General features: G+C 42.2%; 1 protein-coding gene across 1 annotated transcript in view; it reads right to left on the bottom strand.

Moving 5' to 3' along the window:
- The window catches only part of COL6A6 (collagen type VI alpha 6 chain), a 107,411-nt gene that overhangs the window by 11,624 nt on the left and 72,303 nt on the right, over positions 1–23,484 (bottom strand). The window contains exons 28-34 of the mRNA XM_019934137.2: positions 22,726–22,761; positions 22,580–22,616; positions 20,304–20,315; positions 16,332–16,825; positions 9,320–9,416; positions 5,908–6,579; positions 3,177–3,270 (exon numbers count right to left, since the gene is read on the bottom strand). Coding sequence (XP_019789696.2) covers positions 3,177–3,270; positions 5,908–6,579; positions 9,320–9,416; positions 16,332–16,825; positions 20,304–20,315; positions 22,580–22,616; positions 22,726–22,761 — 1,442 coding nt within the window. The remainder of the gene's footprint in view (positions 1–3,176; positions 3,271–5,907; positions 6,580–9,319; positions 9,417–16,331; positions 16,826–20,303; positions 20,316–22,579; positions 22,617–22,725; positions 22,762–23,484) is intronic.

Here is a 23,484-nt window from a genome sequence, read left to right as displayed (position 1 = left end):
AGTCTTTTTAAAAATCAATTAATTAATTAGGCTGCGTTGGGTCTTAGATGCGGCATGTGGGACCTTCGCTGTGGCGCCTGGGCTTCTCTCTAGTTGTGGTGCACGGGCTCCAGAGTGCGTGGGCTCAGTAGTTGCAGTGTGTGGGCTTAGTTGCCCCGTGGCCTGTGGGATCTTAGTTCCCCTACCAGGGATCTAACCCATGTCCTCTGCATTGGAAGGCAATTCTTAACCACTAGACCACCAGGGAAGTCCCTGAAGTACATACTTTAGAAGTTCCTTTAGCAAAGGTCTTTTTGTGATGAACTATTGTTTTTGTCTTTCTAAATCGTCTTTGTTTCACCATTTTTATTTTTTATAAATTTATTTATTTATTTTTGGCTACATTGGGTCTTTGTTGCTGCACACAGGCTTTCTTTAGTTGCAGTGAGCTGGGACTACTCTTTGTTGTGGTGTGCAGGCTTCTCATTGCGGTGGCTTCTCTTATTGCAGCGCACGGGCTCTAGGTGCGAGGGCTTCAGTAGTTGTGGTGCATGGGCTCAGTAGTGGTGTGTGGGCTTAGTTTCTCCACGGCATGTGGGATCTTCCTGGACCAGGGCTCGAACCTGTGTCCCCTGCATTGGTAGGCAGATTCTTAACCACTGCACCACCAGGGAAACCCTCATTATTTTTGAAAGACAGTTTTTCTAAGTTGGCAAATTTTTTTCCCCACTATTTAAAATGTTCTCAATAGTTTTGTGGCTTCTACTACTGCTACTGATTATTCAGCTGCCAGCCTAATTATAGTTTCTCTGCAGATGTCCTACTCTTTATTTCTGGCTGCTTTTAAGTTTTCTTCATCCTGGTGTTCTGCATTCCCCTACACCACTCCAACTGCTGTTTCTTTCTATCTATCCTGACTGTTATACCTTGTCTTTTCTTCATCTTTTAATTCATGTCTCTAATAAGTTCTTGAAAATGATCTTCCCTTTATGTCTTTGAATACTGTCTCTGATTTGTTATTTCTATTTCATCTTTCTAGAATTCCACTTAGCTATAGGTTAGATCTTTCCAATCTGTTCTGTCTCTAAACTTCTTATATTTATTTATCTTCTTTGCATTCTGAGTAATTTCTTCAGCTTTATTTTTCCAGTTCATTATGTTTCTCTTCAGATGTGTCTATTGCTCTGTTTAATCCATCCACTGAGTTTTACAAGTTATCTTTTTACTTTGAAAATTGTCAAATTCACAGAATATTATAAAGATCAGAGAACCATGAATAAATACTGGTATATCTTTCACCTAGATCAGTGGTCCCCAGCCTTTCACCAGGGACTGGTTTTGTGGAAGACAATTTTTCCATGGATGGGGTGTGTGGGAGAATGGTTCAGGTGGTAATGCAAGCAATGGGGAGCAGCAGATGAAGCTTCGCTGGCTCTCCCGCTGCTCACCTCCTGCTGTGCAGCCCTGTTCCTAACAGGTGCTGGTCCTTGGCCCAGGGGTTAGGGACCCCTGATCTAGATGGTTCTTCACCTGTTACCATCTTGCTACTCTGTGTGAGTGTACACATATATACATATATATATCTATATATCTATATACACACATATATACATATATATGCATATACACATATATACTTATATATGCATATACACACACTTTACTTCCTTTTAGGAAACCATCTGAAAGTAGGTTGCAGCCACCATGCATGTTACTCTTAAATACTTCAGCATACCTCTCTCAAGAAAAAAGACATTCTGTTACACAAACATGATACTATTACCACACATAAGGAAATTCACATGAATCAATAATATTACCCAACATATTGTTCATACTCAAGTTTCCCCAATTATCCCCCAAATGTCATTAATATAAGCTTTTTTTTCTAATCTAGGATCCAGTCAAGGTTCACACCACTACATTTGGCTGTTATGTCTCTGTAGTTCCTCCAATTCTAGGACACTACCTCACGTCCCTCTGCTGTTCAAGACATTGAAACCTAGGGAGAATATAGGCCGGCTGTTCTGAAGAACATCCCATATTCTGGAATTGTCCAATGGTTTCCTCATTATTAGACTTGGGTCAAACATCTCCAGCCAGAGTCCCACATGGGTGATACTGTATCTCCCCCTGCCTCCCTCATGAGACACATAGTGTCAGATCCTGGTTACAGTGGGTAGGGCCAGACCTCACCATGTAAAGGCACATTTCCCCTCTGCCATTAATAAATATGTGAGGGGTTCTGTGGGACTGTAAATAGCCTGCCCCCCAACTTGTCACCCACTGGTTTTAGCATTCCTTGATCCTTGCCTGACTCAGTTATTACAATAGGGATTACAAATTGATAATTTTCTAATTCTACCACTTTTTCTATATTTATTAGCTAGCATACTTCTATAAAAAAGAAATTTTCCTCCCCTTCTCTCTTTTTGGGTCTCTAGATAGACTTGTGGATTTTTTGTGTGTGTGTGTGGTACGCGGTCCTCTCACTGTTGTGGCCTCTCCCGTTGCAGAGCACAGGCTCCGGACGCTCAGGCTCAGTGGCCATGGCTCATGGGCCCAGCCGCTCTGCGGCATGTGGGATCTTCCTGGACTGGGGCACGAACCCGTGTCCCCTGCATTGGCAGGCGGACTCTCAACCACTGCACCACCAGGGAAGCCCAGACTTGTGGATTTTTAAAATTCAGTGTTGTAATCCATTACCATCATTAGTCTTTCTGATGTTCAAATTGTTCAAAATTGGGCCAGTGGGAACCCTTTCAAGACAACTCCTTTGTCCTTTTGACATGACTGACAGTTTTTGCTACTTTCTTTCTTTCTGGCATAACAAATGTTCCAGGCTCACATTGTACTTTCCCAGTTACAGGTTAGGATTAGTTATTTCTCCAAGAAACCTGGTTCCTTTTAGTGGGGAATGATACTTAGAAACCAAGATCTGGTTATCAGGTCTGCTCATTGCCACTGGGGTGTCCCATTGGTTGTTTTAGTTCAACAACTAGATTTTTCTATTTTAAAAAACTCTTATTTGATTGTTTTCAGATCAACCTGGTCATTTCTTTATTATCTCTCGTTCCCTCAAATTATATTTTATTATCATGTAGTAGTAGATTTTGTCCAAATAGGATAAAGAAGGAGAAAAGGAGGAGGAGGAAGGGGACACATTCATTTATCAAGTAATACCAAGCAGGTAATACCTTCGCAACTGGCGCGTGGGCTGCTGCAGATCTGCAGAGCTGAGTCTGTAGCACTTTGCTTTGATGTTTATTGGTGGATATTTGTTGATTGCACCTAGGAAGAAAAGAAATCTGTGAGGGGACTCTTATTCACAGCAATTAACATTACAGCAATCTGCTCTGCATGCAAAGTGTCCCTTCACTGTTTTCAACATCCATCAAAGGAAGACACCAACTAAGGTGGCCATATGAGATGAAAGCAGATTTCTCAGGGTGGTCTCTAAAATTGGGTTTAGAAAATGCATGACTGTCAAATTTATAAGTGGAAAAGTCAACTTACTTTTCAATAAGGTGCCCTTAGCTGCTAAAGTCCATCAAACATTAGAGGAGAAATCACAAGCCCATCCTAACAGTCTGGTCTCTGACATGAACTAATCAGAATAGTTATTTTTTACTTGCTCCTTTGGAATATTAAAATGCAAAGGGAAAAGGATATTTCCTTTATGGTCTCCATATCAATAACAACAACAGTAACCACAGTGCCATCTTGGGTTTAATTCATTATAATTCATTTCATCTGAAGTATATTAATTTTTTATAATATGAAAGCATGCCTCTTCCCACACCATTTAAACATTAAAAAAACATTTTTTGATGAGAAACTTTAAAAAATGCATTATTATTTCCATGAAACACTTAATTTAATTGTGTGTTAAACACAATTAAATCTCTTCCTGATGGTCTCAGGTCGTCTAAGTAGCAAGTTGGTCCTGGGCTGTGATCCAGCACTACCTTCTGAGCTGCTATTGTAGACTGGGCTGTGCGTTTCTAGACTGAATGGCCAAGACTGTGATGTTTCCTTTATGTATATCTGATTTTTAATTATCTGTCTTAACTCTAAGGTTGTCAGTCAGTAGTTTTGCATAGAAAATTTGTCGATTCTGATGTGAACTGTGTCTGATAGCCAATTCTGTCACAGCAGTGTGATAAAATGAGTCACTTAGAGAGGGAGCTGGACTGGGATGCCTAGGAGGGTGAGGACCACATCTGTTTTGGTCCCTCCTTGATACCCCATAAATCAACAGTGAGTGGCTCAGAGTAGGTACCTAATACATACATGTTAATGTTGAGGGGTGAGTGTGGGTCTGGGGGCCTGCTATTGAATGGAGCATGTAGGATTGAACATGATTATGTTAAAATCTTTTCAACTTTTTGTACTTTCACAGCTTTCGTTTAAAGATTGGAGATTTCTAGATACTTAAAGTTTTAGAAAACTTTAAACCCCAAGTAATTCTTCTTAAAACATCTCTTCCCCTTTCCCTGGGTGATGGGGGTCGGTGTCATTTATCTAATCATACAGTTTGACTAGTTACCATGAAACACCATTAAGAATTTTGCTGAGCTGGGGAAGGAAATTCCATCTTAACTTCCTTTCAACTTTCTGCCTCATAAGGAGTGTTTCTTTACAAGTTGCTGAGAGTCTTTCAAGGTGTTCTTTTGTTTCACCCTTACAAATGCCTTGTGATTTCTTTTTTCAGAATGACCCCTGGCCTTCATTTATTTTTTCCCTTATTTTTTTCCAGCTCCTCTTTCTGGATCCTATTCCAGAACCCATCCACACAAATTTCATTCTGGGAGCAACTGCTCCTATACCAGTGTCTCTCAAACTATAATGTACATATGAATCACATGGGGATCTTGATAAAATGCAGATTCTGGAAGAAAATGTCTGGGGCAGGGCCTGTGATTCTGCATTTTTCACAAGCTCCCAGGTGATGCTGGGATGTTGGTCCTAGACTCACACCTAGAGTAGCAGAGGACCAGAGGACATGACATTAGCCCTGCCGACCATTTCCCAAGGCTCCTCAGACCTCACTGACCCTGACTAGTCAGTGTCTTTGCAGCCTTCACTGGTCTCACCATGAATGTCAGTGACAAGTTTGAGACACAGTCAGAATTTTCCTTAAGCTACACTGGGTGCCCTTTAGCCTGTGTGTTCACTTTCCTTTATCTGTACTCCAAAAGTAAATTCACCACAAAAATGATCAGAAGTCTGACAGTGCTTTTCTTCAACCTCCAGAGTCATATCAGGACATAGCTTCTCTTAATCCATCCTGTTGCATTCAAAATGAATTGCATACTTTCAAGACAAGCTCACTCCAAGAAATACAGCCCACGTTTCTTTTTCATGGGCACCAGTTACACTAATACTGGCATCATAAAAACTCATTAACAAAGCTAAGAAAGTTTTGCAGGGCTGTATTTTTTATTCTGACAGGTAAAATGGTATCTCCTAATACTTCAAACTCTGCCTTTGGAACTTGTAAAAGCAAAGCCAAGGATTGTTGAATTTTTCTCTGGCTCTCTCTTTTGGGGTGTTAACCAGTCAAACTTTCCATCGAAGGGCAGCGTGATAATGTTACATGCCAAGGGTTTCTACTTTGTAGCTAACAGTCCAGGCTGTGACTTCACACCCCCAGACTGTGCTGCTCCATATAGACTGCGAGCAACTGCTTGTTATGATTGTTTCTCCATAGGAACCAGAAGCATAAAAAAGATTAGCCAGAAAATTCAATGCTTAGAAATCAGAAGCTTCCTCCCTCCACATCCATAATTACATATTTTCCTTGCTGAGCCTGCAGTGCCCTTGAAGACAGAGGTTTCCAAGAATCCATGTCAACTCATCAACCCTTCTTTGGGGAGTACCAAGAATACTCTTAATGTGCAAGAAAGAACAGATTTTATGACTTACGCCTGACTGAGCTTATAAAGGCCTTCACAAACTTCACACCATATCTGTGGTCAGGCTTATGAATGCGGCCAAGCTGGACCAAGTGGTGATCCAAAGGGTAGCTGGCTAGATCTTCCAGTTCCTGGTCGTTCCAAGAAGGGCCAAGGGAAAACACAAATAAGGCATAACCTTGACACTTGGCTCTCAAGGATTCTTTCTTTAAGGTTTCCCTATCCAAGTGACTGGTTTCCCCAGCAGATATCACAAAGATGACTTTATTTCTTCTCAGATTGGGTGTACTCAAGAAGACATTGTTCAGAGTCCACTGTAAGGCATGACCAATAAAAGCATCTCCATTGAGCTGCTGAACTGATTCTTCCACGTGCCTCTTCATAAGGCGTTTACTCTTGTAGGTGGTAAGGTTGAATTCACTTCTAACGGGACTCCTCTGAGTGTTGGGTAGGAAGTGGGGGGGAGCATGGCTTAATAGGGCCACCCGGTCTCCAGTGACAGAGGTCTCAGGCTCTGGGGTGATGTCAAAGTGATCTAACAGTGCTCCCAGGAAGCCTCTTATGTCTTCAAATTCTGCACTTCCCACGTGCCGGGAGCCATCCAGAAGGAAAGCAGCGTCCATGTAAGATTGCACAGCTGGTGGTCTGGCTTTGTCGCAAGAAGCATCCGGCTTGCAGACATCTGCAGACCAAAAGTCACTTAGGGTTACTAAACAGAAACGGACAGAAAAGGAAGAGATAGCATCTCAAACATTTCGACATTTGGAAGCTGCATAATCTTTGATGTTAAAGTAGTAACTAAATGATTTTGAGGTCAGCAACAGGAAGATTTCCTAGTACGTGGTTTGCATTTTGATCCCCAAAATACAGATTTTTATACACAGCCCGTGTCTTGAGTTCCATTCACTAATATTATCTGACTTTTTAAAATTAGGTTGCTTTCAACCGAGGTTTCATCTTGGCTCTGCTTTAAGTTTATAAAGATTGAAGTGGACAATTCATCTCATGATTGTACATGATATACTATATCATGACATAGAAACTAATGATCTCTCTAACTGACAATATACAGGTTAAACCAATGGCCCCTATCATCCCACGCACACTGCTTTACTATGAAAAGTAATCTGCTTAAAAAGTAAGAGTGAAAAAAGCAATGCATCTTTTATTTCAATTTAAATAAAAGTTTATAACTCTATCTATGTAGAGACATTAAGGACAAAACTACCGCTCATGTCTTATGTTCAAAGTACCTATTAGTTGAAAGCTCAGTATGTGTTTGTTAAATAAACGAATATAAATACTACATGTTAACGGACTTACATAAAATATGAGGTCACTTTAATAATTATGCATATCTCATTTAAAAAAAGTATAGTAATAAAAACAGTGCATTAATTTATTGAACCTGACCACAATGAATATTCAGAGGAATAAAATTAACTTGGAAATGAAAGGATCTTAGAGGTCACCTAATCTAATTTTACTGAAGAGTCTGAGGGCGGGAGAATAGAGTTATTTTGCCAGAGGAGACACCAGCATTTCTAGAAGGGTCTGCGTATGAAGTCAGTGTGGTACTGTTTGAGGCAAGGCCACATAGTACAGCAGAGGGGAGGCCCCTTGGCCTGAGAGCCAGGATGCCTGGGTTCTGGTCTAGCTGTCCCCAGTAACAAACATGCTGTGCACCCCCATCCAAGGCAAGACTGGACCTTAATTCTGCACAACTAGGTGCTTGTATTAGATTCACCCAGAGAGCCCTTTCAGGGTTGATATTCTGCAATCCTAGATTTCCAGTAACAGTTGATGGTTAAGGATGAGAATTAAAGAGAATTTTCTCTTTAAAAACTAAAGAGAAATGGAAAAACACACGTGTGGACAGCCAGTACTTAGATATGGGCCTGGCCATGAACAAAAGCTGTCAGATGAAAGGTTAATAACCAGAGTGCAGATCCTTAGGGGACGGAGCAGACTTCAGAACTTCAGACTTACTCATGGACTCAATAGAGATATAAGCTCTGAACAAGTTATGATTCCCTTCTTAAAATTCAATAAAATTTGATGACGCTGTTTAACAGGCAGATGACAGCACAGTCACCTGTGCGCAAGGCAGTTTCTAAAATCAAGGACAGTAGCCTGCCCATTTATTCAATTTTGTGGGGTTTCTTAATTGCAGGAAACAACAGCCAAAATACCTTTCATTATATGCCTCAGAGACAAAACAAGGATTTAAGCCAAGAAATGGAGCCAAAATATATCCCCAGACACACACTGGCAACTTCTGACCATGCATCAGACCAGCACAATGCATCACTGATGTGTCTACGCACAGCTGAGAACTCTAGGGGGATGTATTTGCCCATGGTGTGGTGAGCTCTTCGGGAGGCGGGGGGAGGAAATGATCAGAGGGCAGCAGAGGGGAAGACAGAAGGAAGAGAGGGTTATTAGGAGAAATCCCACTTCTCCCTTGGAGTCGCCACCTCCCTATGAAGTCACTCACATGACCAGAATGAGCATCTCATTGACACACATGCAGAAGGAGAGGAATTAAGCATTTTCTTCAAGGCCAAATACAGAGTTTCAGGGAACAGCATAATAAGATCTGTGTTTCTCATAAATTGCAGGTGTCTTAACGCCAGCTTTCTCGGGTTTGATCTAGCTGTGAGCAAACTATTTCATCTCATCTGTAAAATGGAGCTAATAACCTTTCAAACATTTTAGGGTGATTATAAGGATCAAATGAAACAATGAGAAGAGTGCTTAGAACACAATAAACCCAATAGCCTAAGCATTAAGTATCATCATCATCACCATCAGTGTTATATAAAGCAATTAGAACAGTGTGTGTCTAATAATGAATGTCTGATAACTGGAAGTTATCACACCCACCAGTAACCTCAGTGGGTCCCACTACCTTTGTAATTATTAGAACATTCAAATTATTAGAATACTCAAATACAGGTCTGTCCGGTTCTCCAGCTAGACCTATAGATTGTGTATAAAACACAACCACAGACAAACCAGCATTGCACATCTTTCTGATGCTTAACATTTGGGAGTCTGAGAAAACCTCTTTCCAATGAGAAATGCATGAATTTCTGCTAATTTCCACTCCCACTGTAAAGCATTTCTTTGGGGTTGTGAACATTTGAGATTTAGAAAACTCATAAATATACAGCATGAAAAAGTTGGCAATGGGACAGGCTAAGTTTTTCTAAAAATGATTCCTGTTTCCTAGAAGCTGCATGAGCTGAGAGGCTCCATCTGTGGATGAGGCTGTGTGGCGAGATGAGGCCGGAGCCCCAGAGAGATCCTCTCAAGGCCACTAGCGTCTCTGCTGCCAAGTTCCAGCCGCTCCTGCCAATGGTGACTCACTGCACTGCTTAACGGGCCTGATCAAGTTATGTTCTCCCTGTGGGTCTCACCGTAGCAGAAAGTGCACCGCTGGAGTCCCTCTAGTGCTGGTGAAGAGTCAGTCCTGTGTGGAACCATGGTGACTTGGAATCTGCCAGTGTCGTCAATCTGCAAGAAGCAGAAGCAAGAGGAAGAATAGCTTCATGGGTGGGGCTGCAGGAACCTCCCAGGATGGTCCAGAGAGCTGAGATCTGCAGAGGGAAGTGGGGGGGCCCTCCCTCTAAGAGGGTCCAAGGGAGGCTGAAGGGCAGAGGGGCTGAGTACTGTCTGGGTTTAACCCACGACTTTCTCTTTAGCTGGATGACAAGTGGCGTTGCCTCTGTTTCCACATCTGTGAACAGAATAGTCATACTACTCCCTAAGAGGGCTACCGTGGGCACTAAATGAATTCATAATTGAAAAGCACTTACTGGCACCAGGTAGGTGCCACGTGGGTCATCAGAGACAGCAAAGCACTTCCACTCACAGCCCAGTGAGTTCGTTCTTAAGTTCATCATTCCCATTTTACAGACGAGGAAACTGAAGCTCAGAGAAAGGTTAAAGGACTGATCAAAAGACACTGGCCATGGAAACCATTTAAGGAAAAGGACCAGAGACACCCCTCTTCCCAAGTCCAGACAAGTGTGTGAAATCACAGATGTGCTTTAGAACTGGCTTTGAGTTCCCACCACGAACAAGGCATTGACCCTGGCTTTGAAGTGCAGACCCAGATTCACGTCCAGGCAGCTCTCCTCTGAACAACTTCCCACCCTTTCCAATTTGGCCCTATTATTAGTAACCTCCCCGAGGAATTTGAGGCTGGAGAGAGGCAGACAATATGGAGGCTCCTAATAATGAAGAATAATTAGCTTGTCAGTTAATTGACTCAGAGATCACTGACAGTCGAAAACGTATTGTGGGTGTGATCCTACCCAATGCCTCAGAGATGTGTCACACAACATGTAGTCTCTCTTGTGAACCCATCTGGCTAACCCCCTCCCCTCCTTCTCAGGGAAGCTTCCTTCCCATACTTGATCCACAGAGGTGCGACTCAGGCAGCTGTGTTGGTGTGGGGTGACCCCATCTCTCAGCAGAGCGGATTGCATCAGGGATGGACACCTGAGCCGATCAGAAACACAGAACTGGGGTCCTGAGGGCAGTGCGTCTCCCCGTCTTAGTGCTGAGCACGGACAGGGCTGCAGGCTGGTCATCTTCTATGTTGTTCACTGAGGAGCAAGGGACATGGGAAGGGGGGTGGGGGCTTTCCTGAGAGTTATCTCTGTTTCTTCCCATCTTTTATTCTCCCGTGTATAAGAGATGGAGAAATCAGCACTCCCCTGAATTCCTCCCTGGGAGACCACTGTGTTTGCCTTCCTAAGCCATCTGGGTGAGAGGGGGAGGCTCGGAGGGAATAAGCAGTAACTGAAGCTTTTAGCTAAATTTCTAGGCACAAATGCATAGAGAAAGGAAGGTATGGTGTCTGACAAAGACTGAGAGGGAAGAAACAGAGTGAGAGTGAGCATCGTGTGGTTTAAGAGAAGAGAGAAAAAGAAAATACCCTGTGATGAAATTCCACATATAAGCAAGTTTTAAAAAATGGTACAAATGAACTTATTTACAAAACAGAAGTAGAGTTACAGATGTGGAAAACAAACATAATTACCAAGGGGTAGGAGGGATAAACTGGGAGATTGGGATGTACATATACACATCACTGTATATAAAATAGATAACTAATAAGAACCTACTGTATAGCACAGGGAACTCTACTCAATACTCTGTAATGACCTATATGGGAAAAGAATCTAAAAAAGAGTGGATATATGTATATGTATAACTGATTCACTTTGCTGTACACCTGAAACTAACAACATTGTAAAGCAACGATACTCCAATAAAAATTAATTAAAAAAAGAAAAGACCCTGTGATAGTCGGGTGGCAGAAAAGGGACAGGTGGTGGGGACATAAATGGGGACATTTTGTGAATGGGGACCTGTAAACACAGTCTTGACTCTTGATTCTTGTCCACCAGAAGACACAATTAGCCTGAATTATTAATGGCTTTTAATAGGTGTCTGGGCAATATTTCCAGTGAATCATGCCATTGCTTCATCTGGACTGTGATGAGGGACCAGGAAACCAAATCCAGAGAGCATGGATCAGTCCATCTGATAGGGGCAAAGTAATTTCTTATTGCCAACTATCAGGGTCTGGGAAAAAAAAGTCACAGAAGGCTTGAGCTAGAAGAAATTTTAGAAGCCAATCCCACCATTTCATAGATGAGGAAAGTTAGCCCAGAGTGGGGAGGAATACAGATGCCTCCAGTTTAAACTTTGCCTTCTGCACTGTTGGTGGGAAGGTAAATTGATACAGCCACTATGGAGAACAGTATGGAGGTTCCTTAAAAAACTAAAAACAGAACTACCATATGACCCCGCAATCCCACTACTGGGCATATACCCTGAGAAAACCATAATTCAAAAAGAGTCATGTACCACAATGTTCATTGCAGCTCTATTTACAATAGCTAGGACATGGAAACAACCTAAGTGTCCATCGACAGATGAATGGATAAAGAAGATGTGGCACATATATAGAATGGAATATTACTCAGCCATAAAAAGAAATGAAATTGAGTTATTTGTAGTGAGGTGGATGGATCTAGAGTCTGCCATACAGAGTGAAGTAAGTCAGAAAGAGAAAAACAAATACCGTATGCTAACACATAAATATGGAATCAAAAAAAAAAATGCTGCTAATGAACCGAGTGGCAGGGCAGGAATAAAGGCACAGATGTAGAGAATGGACTTGAGGACACAAGGGTTGGAAGGGGAAGCTTGGGTGAAGTGAGAGTAGCATCGACATATATACACTACCAAATGTAAAATAGATAGATGGTGGGAAGCAGCAACATAGCACAGGGAGATCAGCTCCATGCTTTGCGATGACCTAGAGGGGTGGGAAAGGGAGGGTGGGAGGGAGACGCAAGAGGGAGGAGATATGGGGATATATGCACACATATAGCTGATTCACTTTGTTGTAAAGAGAAACTAACACAGTACTGTGAAGCAATTATACTCCAATAAAGGTGTATTAAAAAACAAAACAAAACAAAACAAAACAAAAACTTTGCTCTCCCCACATAAGACCTACCTTCCACCCTCTGCCTGAGCTACTTCGACTATAGTTTTGTATCAGGGGGTTCTAACTTGATTTGGAACAGTGTTCTCACCATGTCACCCAGAGATTGCTGCCCTTTGTTCACTAGCTTGTGTTCTGTGTGTCTACCATGTGGCAACTTCCATCCTTCTGGCAGTGGCACTAGTTGATAACTTAGGCTTCACATTTAACCATGTATCAACATGTTGGTGTCAACCTAAAGCCATACTTTCCACTCATTGATTCTAGTGCGTCTTTTTTTTTTTTTTTTTTTTTTACTGGGAGAGACCTCAGGGGGTCTGTGCTCTCCACTTCCCTTCCCCCAAATAATTTCCTAATCAATAAAGTTCGGCAGATGTGGTCTTAGAGATCACTCATCCTACCACACGTCATCGGAGCAACTGTAATTAGCATATCACAGAAAAATTCCCCAAGATGAATGTGAGTTGGGGATTTAAAATAAAGGGTCCTATGGGTCACTTTTCTTATTGCTCACTTTCCTGTGGATTCAAAGATGCACCAGCTTGGATGATCCACAGATGGGTAAAATGAGCCTTCAGTACATCATTCTGGATGATACCCTGCTCTTTGCTTTCTCAACATCATGGGGCTCCATGAATTGGTGCATTTGAAAAAGATACCATTAACATTCTTTAGACAATTCTCTATTAACAAAGGAAATCTATATAAAAATAAAAGGGCAGGGTGCTCAGAGTGCTAAAGTTTCCCATTAACCCTCTCTCCCCCCAATTTCAGCTCTGTTTCATCACTAGAATAATCTGTAATGTCAACTATTACACCTAATGTTTCTCTCACCTGCAAAGCTAAACAGCAGAGTAAAGGAAAAAAAATAAGGCTAGCTATAAAGGACACATTTCTTATACATATATTAGAAAGGGAGACCCAGCCCACATTAGAATTCTTCACGGGCAGCAAATAAAATTTCACCAGAATTAAGAGGTAATTGCCCAACAAATTTAAAGGAAAAACCCTACGGACAAAACAAAGCTGAGACTGAGTTTTTTCCAATCAAAAATAGTCTTCCATTCCAGAAGGATGAACAGCTCATCACTTGGCTTCAGACCATCATGAAAAATTTCCAAGATGGTGATCACACAACACGTTTGCTCAGAAACATAGGGAAATGAGCCCATGTTTTCAGAGCAGCTGCTTCTGAGACCTGCCACATGTGTCTACACAGGTTCCAAATTTCAGTTGGATTCTACTGAACTCTCAGATGAATCAAGATATAGAAAAGTCACAATGGTTATGAAACGAACAAGGGGTTTTGTGATATGGCCTCCAAATAAAAATTTATTGTGTCATTAAAACTTTGAGCTCTGTTCTTAAAGTACTAATAAATGACAGTTTAAGAGCAAGCGAAGAGATGGATAGAAGAAAGAAACAGAAGGGAAATGGAGAAGTAGTAACATCATCTCTCTTCTGCAATGTCAGATATTGGGTTCTCATCAATTTGTTTTGAGCCCTTCTAGACAACCCTGCATAGCTCCATCCTCTAATAGGTGAGGTCTTTTGGTTTTCTACTTACTCTTGTGTCCTCAGAGCCTAGGATGGCACCTGGTATATATGAGCTGCTCACTCAACATCTGTTGGATGAATGAACCTTGGGACCAAGTCTGACTTCTGTCTGCAACTCTAACTCTTTTTCTACCCAAGGGATATTGGGGCCAATACTGCTCCAATCTGTGAGGGTCATTGTCAAGAATCTGAACCTTCATTGGTGCTCTTCTGAGATCAATTCCTTCAAGAAAGGAACAAGGAGTCTCTAGGTGATGTGGGTAGAATCTCTAAGTGGGACTGTTAACACTCCAAAGTTTCAAAGAAAAACTCTACAAAATATATTTTCTAAAGTTATACGCTATGCACATACCTTTGAGAGGGTAGGTGGAATTGCATCTGTTTAAATTTGTATCGCAAGTACCATCAATCATTTGTGTCCGGATATTAAGCTGTCTCCTATTTTGTGACTAAATAAAGCCAAAGAACAATGGTTGTTCCCAATAAACAGAGGGAATTAGGAGGACTCTGTGTGTAACCAAATCCACTTACAGAATCTTTGAGCCTCTGCCTCTCAAAGCAGCTTCATTAGCATAGGCGGGCCCCAGTCTTCTAATTTATGTGCATTTTCTTTTCTGAGCCTCATAGATCAGGCTGCTCGTTTGCATAATTCTGAGTTAGTTTCAATGATGCTAATAGCAGTTTCAGCTTCTTTACAACCCAGACTTTAATACAGTTAAACAGATTTTAGTTCACCATCAAGAAACTGATAACAATAATAATTAAAGCAAGAGCTACCATTCTTGAGTGTTTGCTATGTCCTAGGCACTGGTGCATGGAGTTACATCATTTCTTCTTCACACCAATGCTAGGAAACAAGCACCACTTTCTGCATTCTACAGAGGAGTACTATATTTCAATTCTGGTCTGCTTAGTTTAGCACTTTCACAGAAAATTAGGGAGCTGGAGAGGGTCTCAAAAAAGCCACTTAATCCTAGTTCTCCAGGAAAGACAGAAGTCACCCTTGCCAGGTGAGTGACCACCCCTAAAAAAGGCCTTCAGAGAAAGGTGGTGTCTTGACCACCTACATTTAGCCATCTGGCCCATGGCAACGTTAAGTCAATCTTGCCTTCAGAAAGCTCTTACTCAAATCTAAACTGGAGTTTCCACTGCTATGATTCTCAGTTTCTCTAATAAGAGATTTTGCTAACTTGGAGTTGGCTGGCTAGTTTTCTCCAGTAATAATCCTGCACACACCTGAAGGCAGTGACTCGGTCACTTCTCACTTTCCTTTCTCTACGTGAATTAATTTTTAAGCGCTTGTCCTTCTGGTTCAGGTTGCATTTTCCAATACCCTTTGCAGATGCATGGGGTCTCTCCTCATGGCTTCCCCATGAATGGAGAACAAAGCAGCATGTTGGGTGGTCACAGATGACAGGAAGGACACTCTGCCAGGTCCAGCAGGTGTTTTGTAAGGAACCCCTGCCACTGAGGCTCTATTGATAGAGTGTTTTAAAGGTCGCCGTGATCCTAGGTGGTTTATTTAGAAATGCTACACAGTAAGATTTTTTTTTAAATTAATTAATTAATTATTGATTGCGTTGGGTCTTTGTTGCTGTGTGTGGTCTTTCTCTAGTTGCAGCGAGCAGGGGCTACTCTGCTGCGGTGCATGGGCTTCTCGTTGCAGTGGCTTGTCTTTGTTGTGGAGCACGGGCTCTAGAGCGCAGGCTTCAGTAGTTGTGGCGCATGTGCCTAGTTGCTCCGTGGCATGTGGGATCTTCCGGAAGCAGGGCTCGAACCCATGTCCCCTGTGTTGGCAGTTGGATTCTTAACCACTGTGCCACCCAGGATGTCCCCACAGTAAGATTTTAATCTTCAACCTAAGAAGCTATAACTGGAATGGCTTTTCCTTTATAAAGTATGGATAGTTACATGATTGGTGAAGTTATAAAATCAGTCCTTTGGTTTCCATTCCATGACCACATCAGTGACATCCACGAATATTTACTGGCTACCCAGATTTAGTATCTTTAGATCCGGAGCCAACTCAGAGAGTCCCTTGGAGAAGCACTAGAATAGAGGCCTGGATTCAAGCCCTGACATTGCCACTTGTCAGCTGTGTGAACCTGGGCATAGGGTCCACCCCTCCAGACTCAGTGTTCTTACCCGTACAACGGGAATAACAATGATTCCCATCTCATACACACTGCTTGTGGGAACTAAACAGGATGATGCCCATCAAGGGCTTGGCATGTTCCTGGTACATAGTAATAAACACTTAGTACAGCTCCATGCTTTCTTGTAAATGCCCCTGAGTACAGGCAAAAAAGAGAGAGAAGAGTTATGAGGCAGCTTGCCCTTCTTACCACAAGCGAGCGCTCGATGGCGGGCACCTGGCTGAAGGCGATCACCACCGGGATGATGTCCAGGGCGCTGAACTCCAGGCCAGCCGTCGTGATGGTCTGGGCATCCGCAGATGGGCCGCCACTGAAGAACGTGGCGATTCTTCTGGTGTGAGCCCCTGGGAGCATCCGCTTGAAGACATTCCTGGAGACAAACCTCATGGCCTTGCCAATGTCCCTGCTGGACGTGGACTGCTCGTAAGGAAGGGCCTCGATCTCTCTGAGGAGTCTGTCCTTCCTGTAGGCGTCGGAGAAGCGGATGAGGAGCCTGGCGTGGGAGTCGTAGGTGAGCACGGCCACGCGCGCGCCCGCAGGGCAGCGGTTCTCCCGGACCCGGAGACCGCCCAACAGGGAGATCATCATCTCCTTCATCCGTGCAAACTCTGGCTCCGTGACGCCCCGGGACTGGTCCAGCGCGAACACCAGCTCCGTGGGATGCACAGGGCACCGCGGGGCTCCTAAAAGGCCAGAACATGTGTCTTACCACAAGAACACTTGCTTAAAAATGAAAAAAAGATATGCACATAGAAGGCGAAGTAATTTAGATGTTAAAATATGGAAACACAATCATTAAATATAAATAACTTAAATAGTAAAACAAACACTTAAATCTTTAATAATTAAAATGGTATTCTAAAAACTGACTTTGATCTTTTAAATAAAGCAAAAGATGAACTCATTTATGAAACAGAAACAGACTCATAGACATAGAAAACAAACTTACGGTTACCAAAGGGGATAGGGGTGGAGATATATTAGGAGTTTGGGATTAGCAGATATATGATATTATATATAGAATAGATAAACAAGGTCCTACTGTATAGCACAGGGAACTATATTCAATATCCTGTAATAAACCATAACGGAAAAGAATCTGAAAAAGAGTATGTGGGGGTGTGTGTTAATTTCTGCTGTACACCAGAAACTAACACAACATTGTAAATCAACTCTACTTCAATTTAAAAAATACAAGAAAAGTCTATAATTCAATTTGAGTTTTAATGAAATTTGTAAGTTCATTACTAAAACTCCTAAATAATAAAGAGCTCATGGACATGCCCTTTTACCTACAGAGATTGGATCGATGGTATCATGTTTGTTCCTGAAATTTTGTTAAACAAACTAAAACATACATTCTTTACTTAATAAGGAAATTTAAAAGGGGTTAAAAAGGGATGAAAGCTCTGTTGATAATTTCAGACAGATTGGGATTTACCCTCTCTGTGCCTCAGTTTGCTCATCTGTAAAATGACAGTCCTAACCGCACCCACTGCCTAGGCCTGTGCTGGGGATTAAGTGAATCAACACAGGTAAAGAAAGCACTTAGGACCACAGTACCTGGTACACAGCAGGTGCTCAACTAATGTTCACCATTACTGTTATTATTACAGACTTACTCATTGTGAAAAAGAACAGCTATATTACTTAAAAGAATGAGGAAACCTCAACTGACAAATTTTTATTTAACAGTTAGAAATGCAAGTTTAACCAATAAATATGCCTTATTACTTAGAGAAACTCTGAATTAGGATGGTTAAACACGAATGTAAGTGTTAAGATTTATTCATTGATCCCAATTCACTCATTCTAATCCCAGTATTCTGCACTTATCACAGTCGGAGATTTATTTATGTCTAATTATCTGATTAACGTTTGCCTCTCCCACTACTTTATGAAGTGTGGAGACAGGGATGATCTCTCTCTTGAATGCCAGATTCTTAGTCCCTGCCATAAAGCTGGGATCTCATAAATGTTGAGTGAAAAAGAACCAAACAAAGGACAGTTCTTTGCAACAGGTACAGGAAAAACAGAACTTTCTGGATAGGTGAGATGCCTGGTGTTGAGATACATGCTGGTAAGAGGAAATCTGGCTGATGTGCTCCCCTTGGAGGGGGCTGTCTCCTCTCATTCAGAGGCCAGCAACTCAGCTCTTTCCAGGCGAGCTCAGGACTCAGACCCACCGGGACTGGCTAGGTTGGCCAGGCTGGCCCAGGAGGGGTCCCCCTCTCAGCTGGGCTTCATCACCTTAGTGCTAGATTATCATCTCCTCTGGTCCTAGACTCTGTGACCTTCACAGGCAAAAGGACCAGTAAGAATAAATGTTCAAACCCAATCAAACTGTGTATCTCAGTGGAGACAGGACAGGATTTATTAGCCTCTGAGTCTAATTTAGTGGGCTGAGCAGATATTAAAAAAATCAAGGTCACGTCAATTTTACAAGAAAAAATGGGTAAAATTATGACCAAACATGACAGTGGTCTGCTAGCTCTTTGTCTGGGCTGCTATTTCATATGGGAACAACAGCAGTGATAACAACAATGCAGCTTCAGCTGTAATTTAGAGGTAAAGGGAAAAAAAGATATAAACACTGGCTGTTATCAAGTTTTCAGGAAAAAAACACCTACGGGCTAACTCAGCTTGTTGCCAGGACCCCGAGGATCTTGAGGAAGGCTGGGCTGGACTGTGGAGGCACCGAGGAGGCCCCCCTCAGACGTGGACCCCCACATGGAGACCCAACTTACTGACCAGAGCAGGTGACAATGAGTACTGAGGAAGGCAAACACAACACCCGCCACGTGACTACCACCCAGCAGTGGCGGCCCATCCAGGCCACCGCCATATTTGCCTGGAATAGCTCCACGTGGCCCCCTCCCCCCAACACTAGCCCTCTGGCTTTTATGCTTCTCCTCCCTACAATCCACTCTCCCACAATGGCCCAAATAAGCTTTAAAAAATTGTTCATCAGTTCACGTTTATACCTTCAATACTTTTAATAAGCTCTTTAATACCCTTCCATTCCAATCTGAATAAAATCTGGCCTCCTGATTATAACCTACAAAACTCAGTGCAATCTGGTCCCACTTCCTTCTCCATTTTTGCACATGCCATGACCCCTCCTCACCATGTCTCAGTCACACTGGGCTTCTGTCAGCAGCTAGAAAACACCTGGGTCTGTTTTGTATCATGGCCTTTGCACTTGCAGGATTCCCTGCCTGGATCTTGCAAAGCTGGCTTCTTTTTATTCTTCATCCAAACTTCAATGTCATTGTCTCAAAGAGGAGCCCTCCATTCAAAGGCATTTCTCCCCTCCCCTAGTGTCATTTTGTGACAGGACCTTCCATTATTTATCTCTTTCACAGCAACTAAAATATTCTGTAATTCTTTCCTTTGTTTACTTACTACCTGGATCCCTCCATTAAGATGGAAGCTTCTGAAGACAGGAATTATGTCCATCTTATTCAGCCCTCTGTCCCCAGTGTCTGGGACAGAGACTGGAACATAACAGGCTTCCAAAACACATTTGTTGAATGAGTGAACAAGCAATCAGAAGGCATGGATCGATGGATTTATACAAAAGGTATAAAAGTATAAGAGGGTGATGATGGGTTTATACAGAAACATCATGTAATAAGCTTTTGTAATATTCCTGAACGATGGCCCAGAAAGATACTAAGCCAACTTGGTAATTAACATCAGCCAAGTGCTCCACAGATTTTAGCACTATCTGAGCTGCACATGCAGATAATTTGCTATCTGATCATCCCTACCTTTGTTCCACACACTTCTGCCCTTTGCATCTTAATCCCTAACCACAAGACTACAGAGACAGGATAACAAATGGAGAGAGAAAATGGAGGGAGGGAGAAATGTTTTTGAAATTACAAAAAAATCTCTTGGTAAGGTAAATGGCAATGTTAGTCATTAAAATATAAATAATTAAAAAAATCAAACCACTTCGTTGGCAAAGAGCTATGAGACCCAGCTTAAACTCAAGTGATTTATTGGAGGCAGAGATGTGCTACCAGTATGAGGCAGCAAAGAAGTCCAGATAAAGTTTTTATCATTTGGCAGGCAACACATTGTTCTAACTCATCTTTCCAGATGTACCACATTTTGGAGCTCGATTATAATATGCTATAAATAAAGATTACTCACCATGTCTGCCAGCTGGGGAAGAAGAACAAAGGAGGTTGGGTTATTATTTGGTAGGGTAACAGTGTTCTGTATTGTGTAAGAAATCAAGGCAGCCAAGGTTCCGCCTTGTGAGCTTTTTGTAGATGACTCAAAAACCAAGGCAACAAATAGCGTTTGGAGAAATGCAGACAGATCCAACATGTTGGTAAAAGCACAGGTCCTTCCGTAGGGAATGGGATGGGAGAAATAGGAGGGCCATAAATCAGCGGCGTATAGCCAGCTGTCAGAGGGAAAGGATTTCTGCCTGGGAGGGAACATTATGTTGCAGAGAGGTGCACTGAATTTGGAAAGTTAAAAGGTCCTAAAAAAAAAAAAAGGTCCTAACCACTCTTTACTCTAGATTTTCCCCATGTAGATATCTATAGCTATCAATTACATATATGTATACATATATGTGTACATATATGTAATGTGTGTGTATATATATACATATATATATATATAAAAACATCAGAGATGGATTTAGTCATAGGTAAATGAAGCTTAAACTTTAGGACCGTACTGTCCAATATGAAAGCCACTAGCCTCACGTGACTATTTACATTTGAATCAATTAAAATTAAATGAGGGACTTCCCTGGTGGTCCAGTGGTTAAGAATCTGTCCTGCAATGCAGGGGACACCAGTTCGATCACTGTTTGGGGAACTAAGATCCCACATGCTGCGGGGCAACTAAGCTTGCGCACCGCAACTACTGAGCCTGTGAGCCACAACTAGAGAGCCTGCGTGCTGCAACTACAGAGCCCACATGCTCTGGAGCCTGTGAGCTACAACGAGAGAGAAGCCCGTGCACAGCAACAAGAGATCCTGCATCTTGCAACTAAGACACGATGCATCCAAAAAAAAAAAAAAATTAAAAAAAAGGAAATAAATTCAGCTTCTCAGTTACACTAACCATCTATCAAGGCTCAAAGTCCCATGTGGTTAGTGGCTACATATTTAATAGTGCAGTGGATACTTCCATCATTGCAGAGAGTTCTGGACAGCACTGCTCTCGACCTCTCACCCACGGGCCCCTTGCAAGGCCTTGAGAAGGGCCTTAGCCACGTGTTCACATGATCATGTGATTTTATAATAGAAGTCAGTAGTTGTGATTTCCTTTCTTGTCCTAAAGGACACTTTTGAAGTAGTTTTGTACTTACTTTTGGATTTATGATTTTGTATTGAACACCTCAAATTTTAAAAGATCAAGCTTCATCATACTTGGATTTATCCTTGAGTCATCATAGTTCACACGGCTCCCATGTCAGAAGCCCACTCTGCTAATCCAGCCCCAGAGCAACCAGTCTTCATGACCCAATGCATAGATTTTGATTCCCACATACGGATGGCTCCGTTCTGCTACAAAAAGGCAGAGTTAAGATCAGCACTGCATTCAAAGCTTTGAAAAGTCTGTGTCTTTGAGACTGATGCTCTCTACAGAAATGGGCTCTAATTTGTCTATCTTCTCCCTTCAAATACACTTTCATTTTAGAAAATTGAGATATTTCCCAAAAGCCTGGAGGGAACTGTGACATTCTTTTGAGTCCTAGTGTTTATCTGGGAAGTTGTTACGCATTTGTAGGTGAACATTAAATAGCCGACTCTCTCCTCATCTTGTCCGTGGCGTTCTTTTGATGCTGCTAACACGTATTTTGATAGAAGATGCTGCTATAAGGGTCTCAAAGCAAATTCAAAAGAGCATTTGCTAAATCAAAACGCCTTTTTGCTTTTAAAATTTTGAGAGTAAAGAAAATACAGGCAGAATGAGTAATTTTAAAAGCAAATAAGTCTAACTCAAGGTAGTCAAGCACACCTTCTCAGGGAAGGAGTAACAAATGATAAACAGAAGTCAGGGCTCCCACCCACTAGGACACCCCCTTGGCATGGCTGGCTATTTTACACCAGCTGAATTCAACACTTAGGTTTTGTCAGGGGTTAATCATTTTAAAAAGTTTAATGTGACTCCCCACTGATTGATTTCACCATCAGGGAGTTCTGACCTTGTGTCTCCATTTCCCCCTGGTTAAAAGCACCAGATATAGCCTGACTTAGTGCTTGGAAGCATTTCAATAGACATGCTGGCCGCCAGAGAGGGAGTCAATAGTCACCAGTGTATGCTGCCTCAAAATATACACAGTGACATCTCTAATTTTAAGAAATTGGCTGGTAAATTGTCTCAATTTTGCGTGCAGAATTTGCTGCTTTTCCTCTATGAATGCTGACACCCCGGGTGATCATTCTAAGTGGGGTACTTACGGCTGTGGTCCTGCACATGCTGGATGAGCTCACATGTCTGCTCAAAAATAAAACAGAAGGAATTAACCAACAGACTTCCAGGTCCTAGAGTTGAGAAATAAATGTCACAGGGCGCTCAGGCTCCTTTGGAGTTAGCAGGTACGTACGGAGAGGGACGGCAATCCTTTGGCCCCTTTCACACCCTAGGGAAACAAAAAGAGTGTGGTTTCAGGGCTTTGGACACACACATCAGGAACCAGAATGTGCATCAACATTACTCTAAGAAAAAAATAACTTCTTAACGTTTTTATTCTAAGTTCAAGGGAGAAAAGAATTCATGTAGGATACTCATCACCTAATTAACAATAACATTCTAAGGGGAAGAAACTGTAAGCAGCGAGCGTCCAATGGCCACTTTCCTCTAGCTGCATCTCTGGATGATATCCAGAAGCTAAGGATGGAGCTGACAATGAGACACTGGCAGGGAGACTCTGGAGCAGGTCCTCAGCCTAGAACTAAATAAGCCTGAACCATCCCCTGTGCCTGCCCCTCCTTAAGGCAGAGGTACAGAGTTCCCCAATGCTTGGCCTTGGCCACTGGGCAGCCGCTAAGCAGAACCTAAATCTATTCCTGCCACTGGTTGGATGACAAAAGGACCAGACTCAAACTGAACTTCTGGAAAGGTAATCCCCATTGTCTTCCCAAAATGAATAGGTATATCTCTGGGTTGGGGATAGAAAGAACAAAGTGGAATTGATTTGAATTTCATGTGTTCAGTCTCATCTTTGGAACAGGAAGAGTCTGGCTGCTCTCACACAGAGACAGGGAAAAATGCGATGGCGCCCCTCCCAAACTCCCAAAGAAAATAAGTTCCATGTGAATGCAGCGTTAGTAACTTATTTATTAATTTCCTCTCACTTTCTTTC

Source organism: Tursiops truncatus, chromosome 4 (genome assembly GCF_011762595.2).
Source record: "Tursiops truncatus isolate mTurTru1 chromosome 4, mTurTru1.mat.Y, whole genome shotgun sequence".
Taxonomy (NCBI): domain Eukaryota; kingdom Metazoa; phylum Chordata; class Mammalia; order Artiodactyla; family Delphinidae; genus Tursiops; species Tursiops truncatus.
Note: the sequence above shows the minus strand (reverse complement) of the source record. Positions and strands in the feature narration are given on the sequence as shown.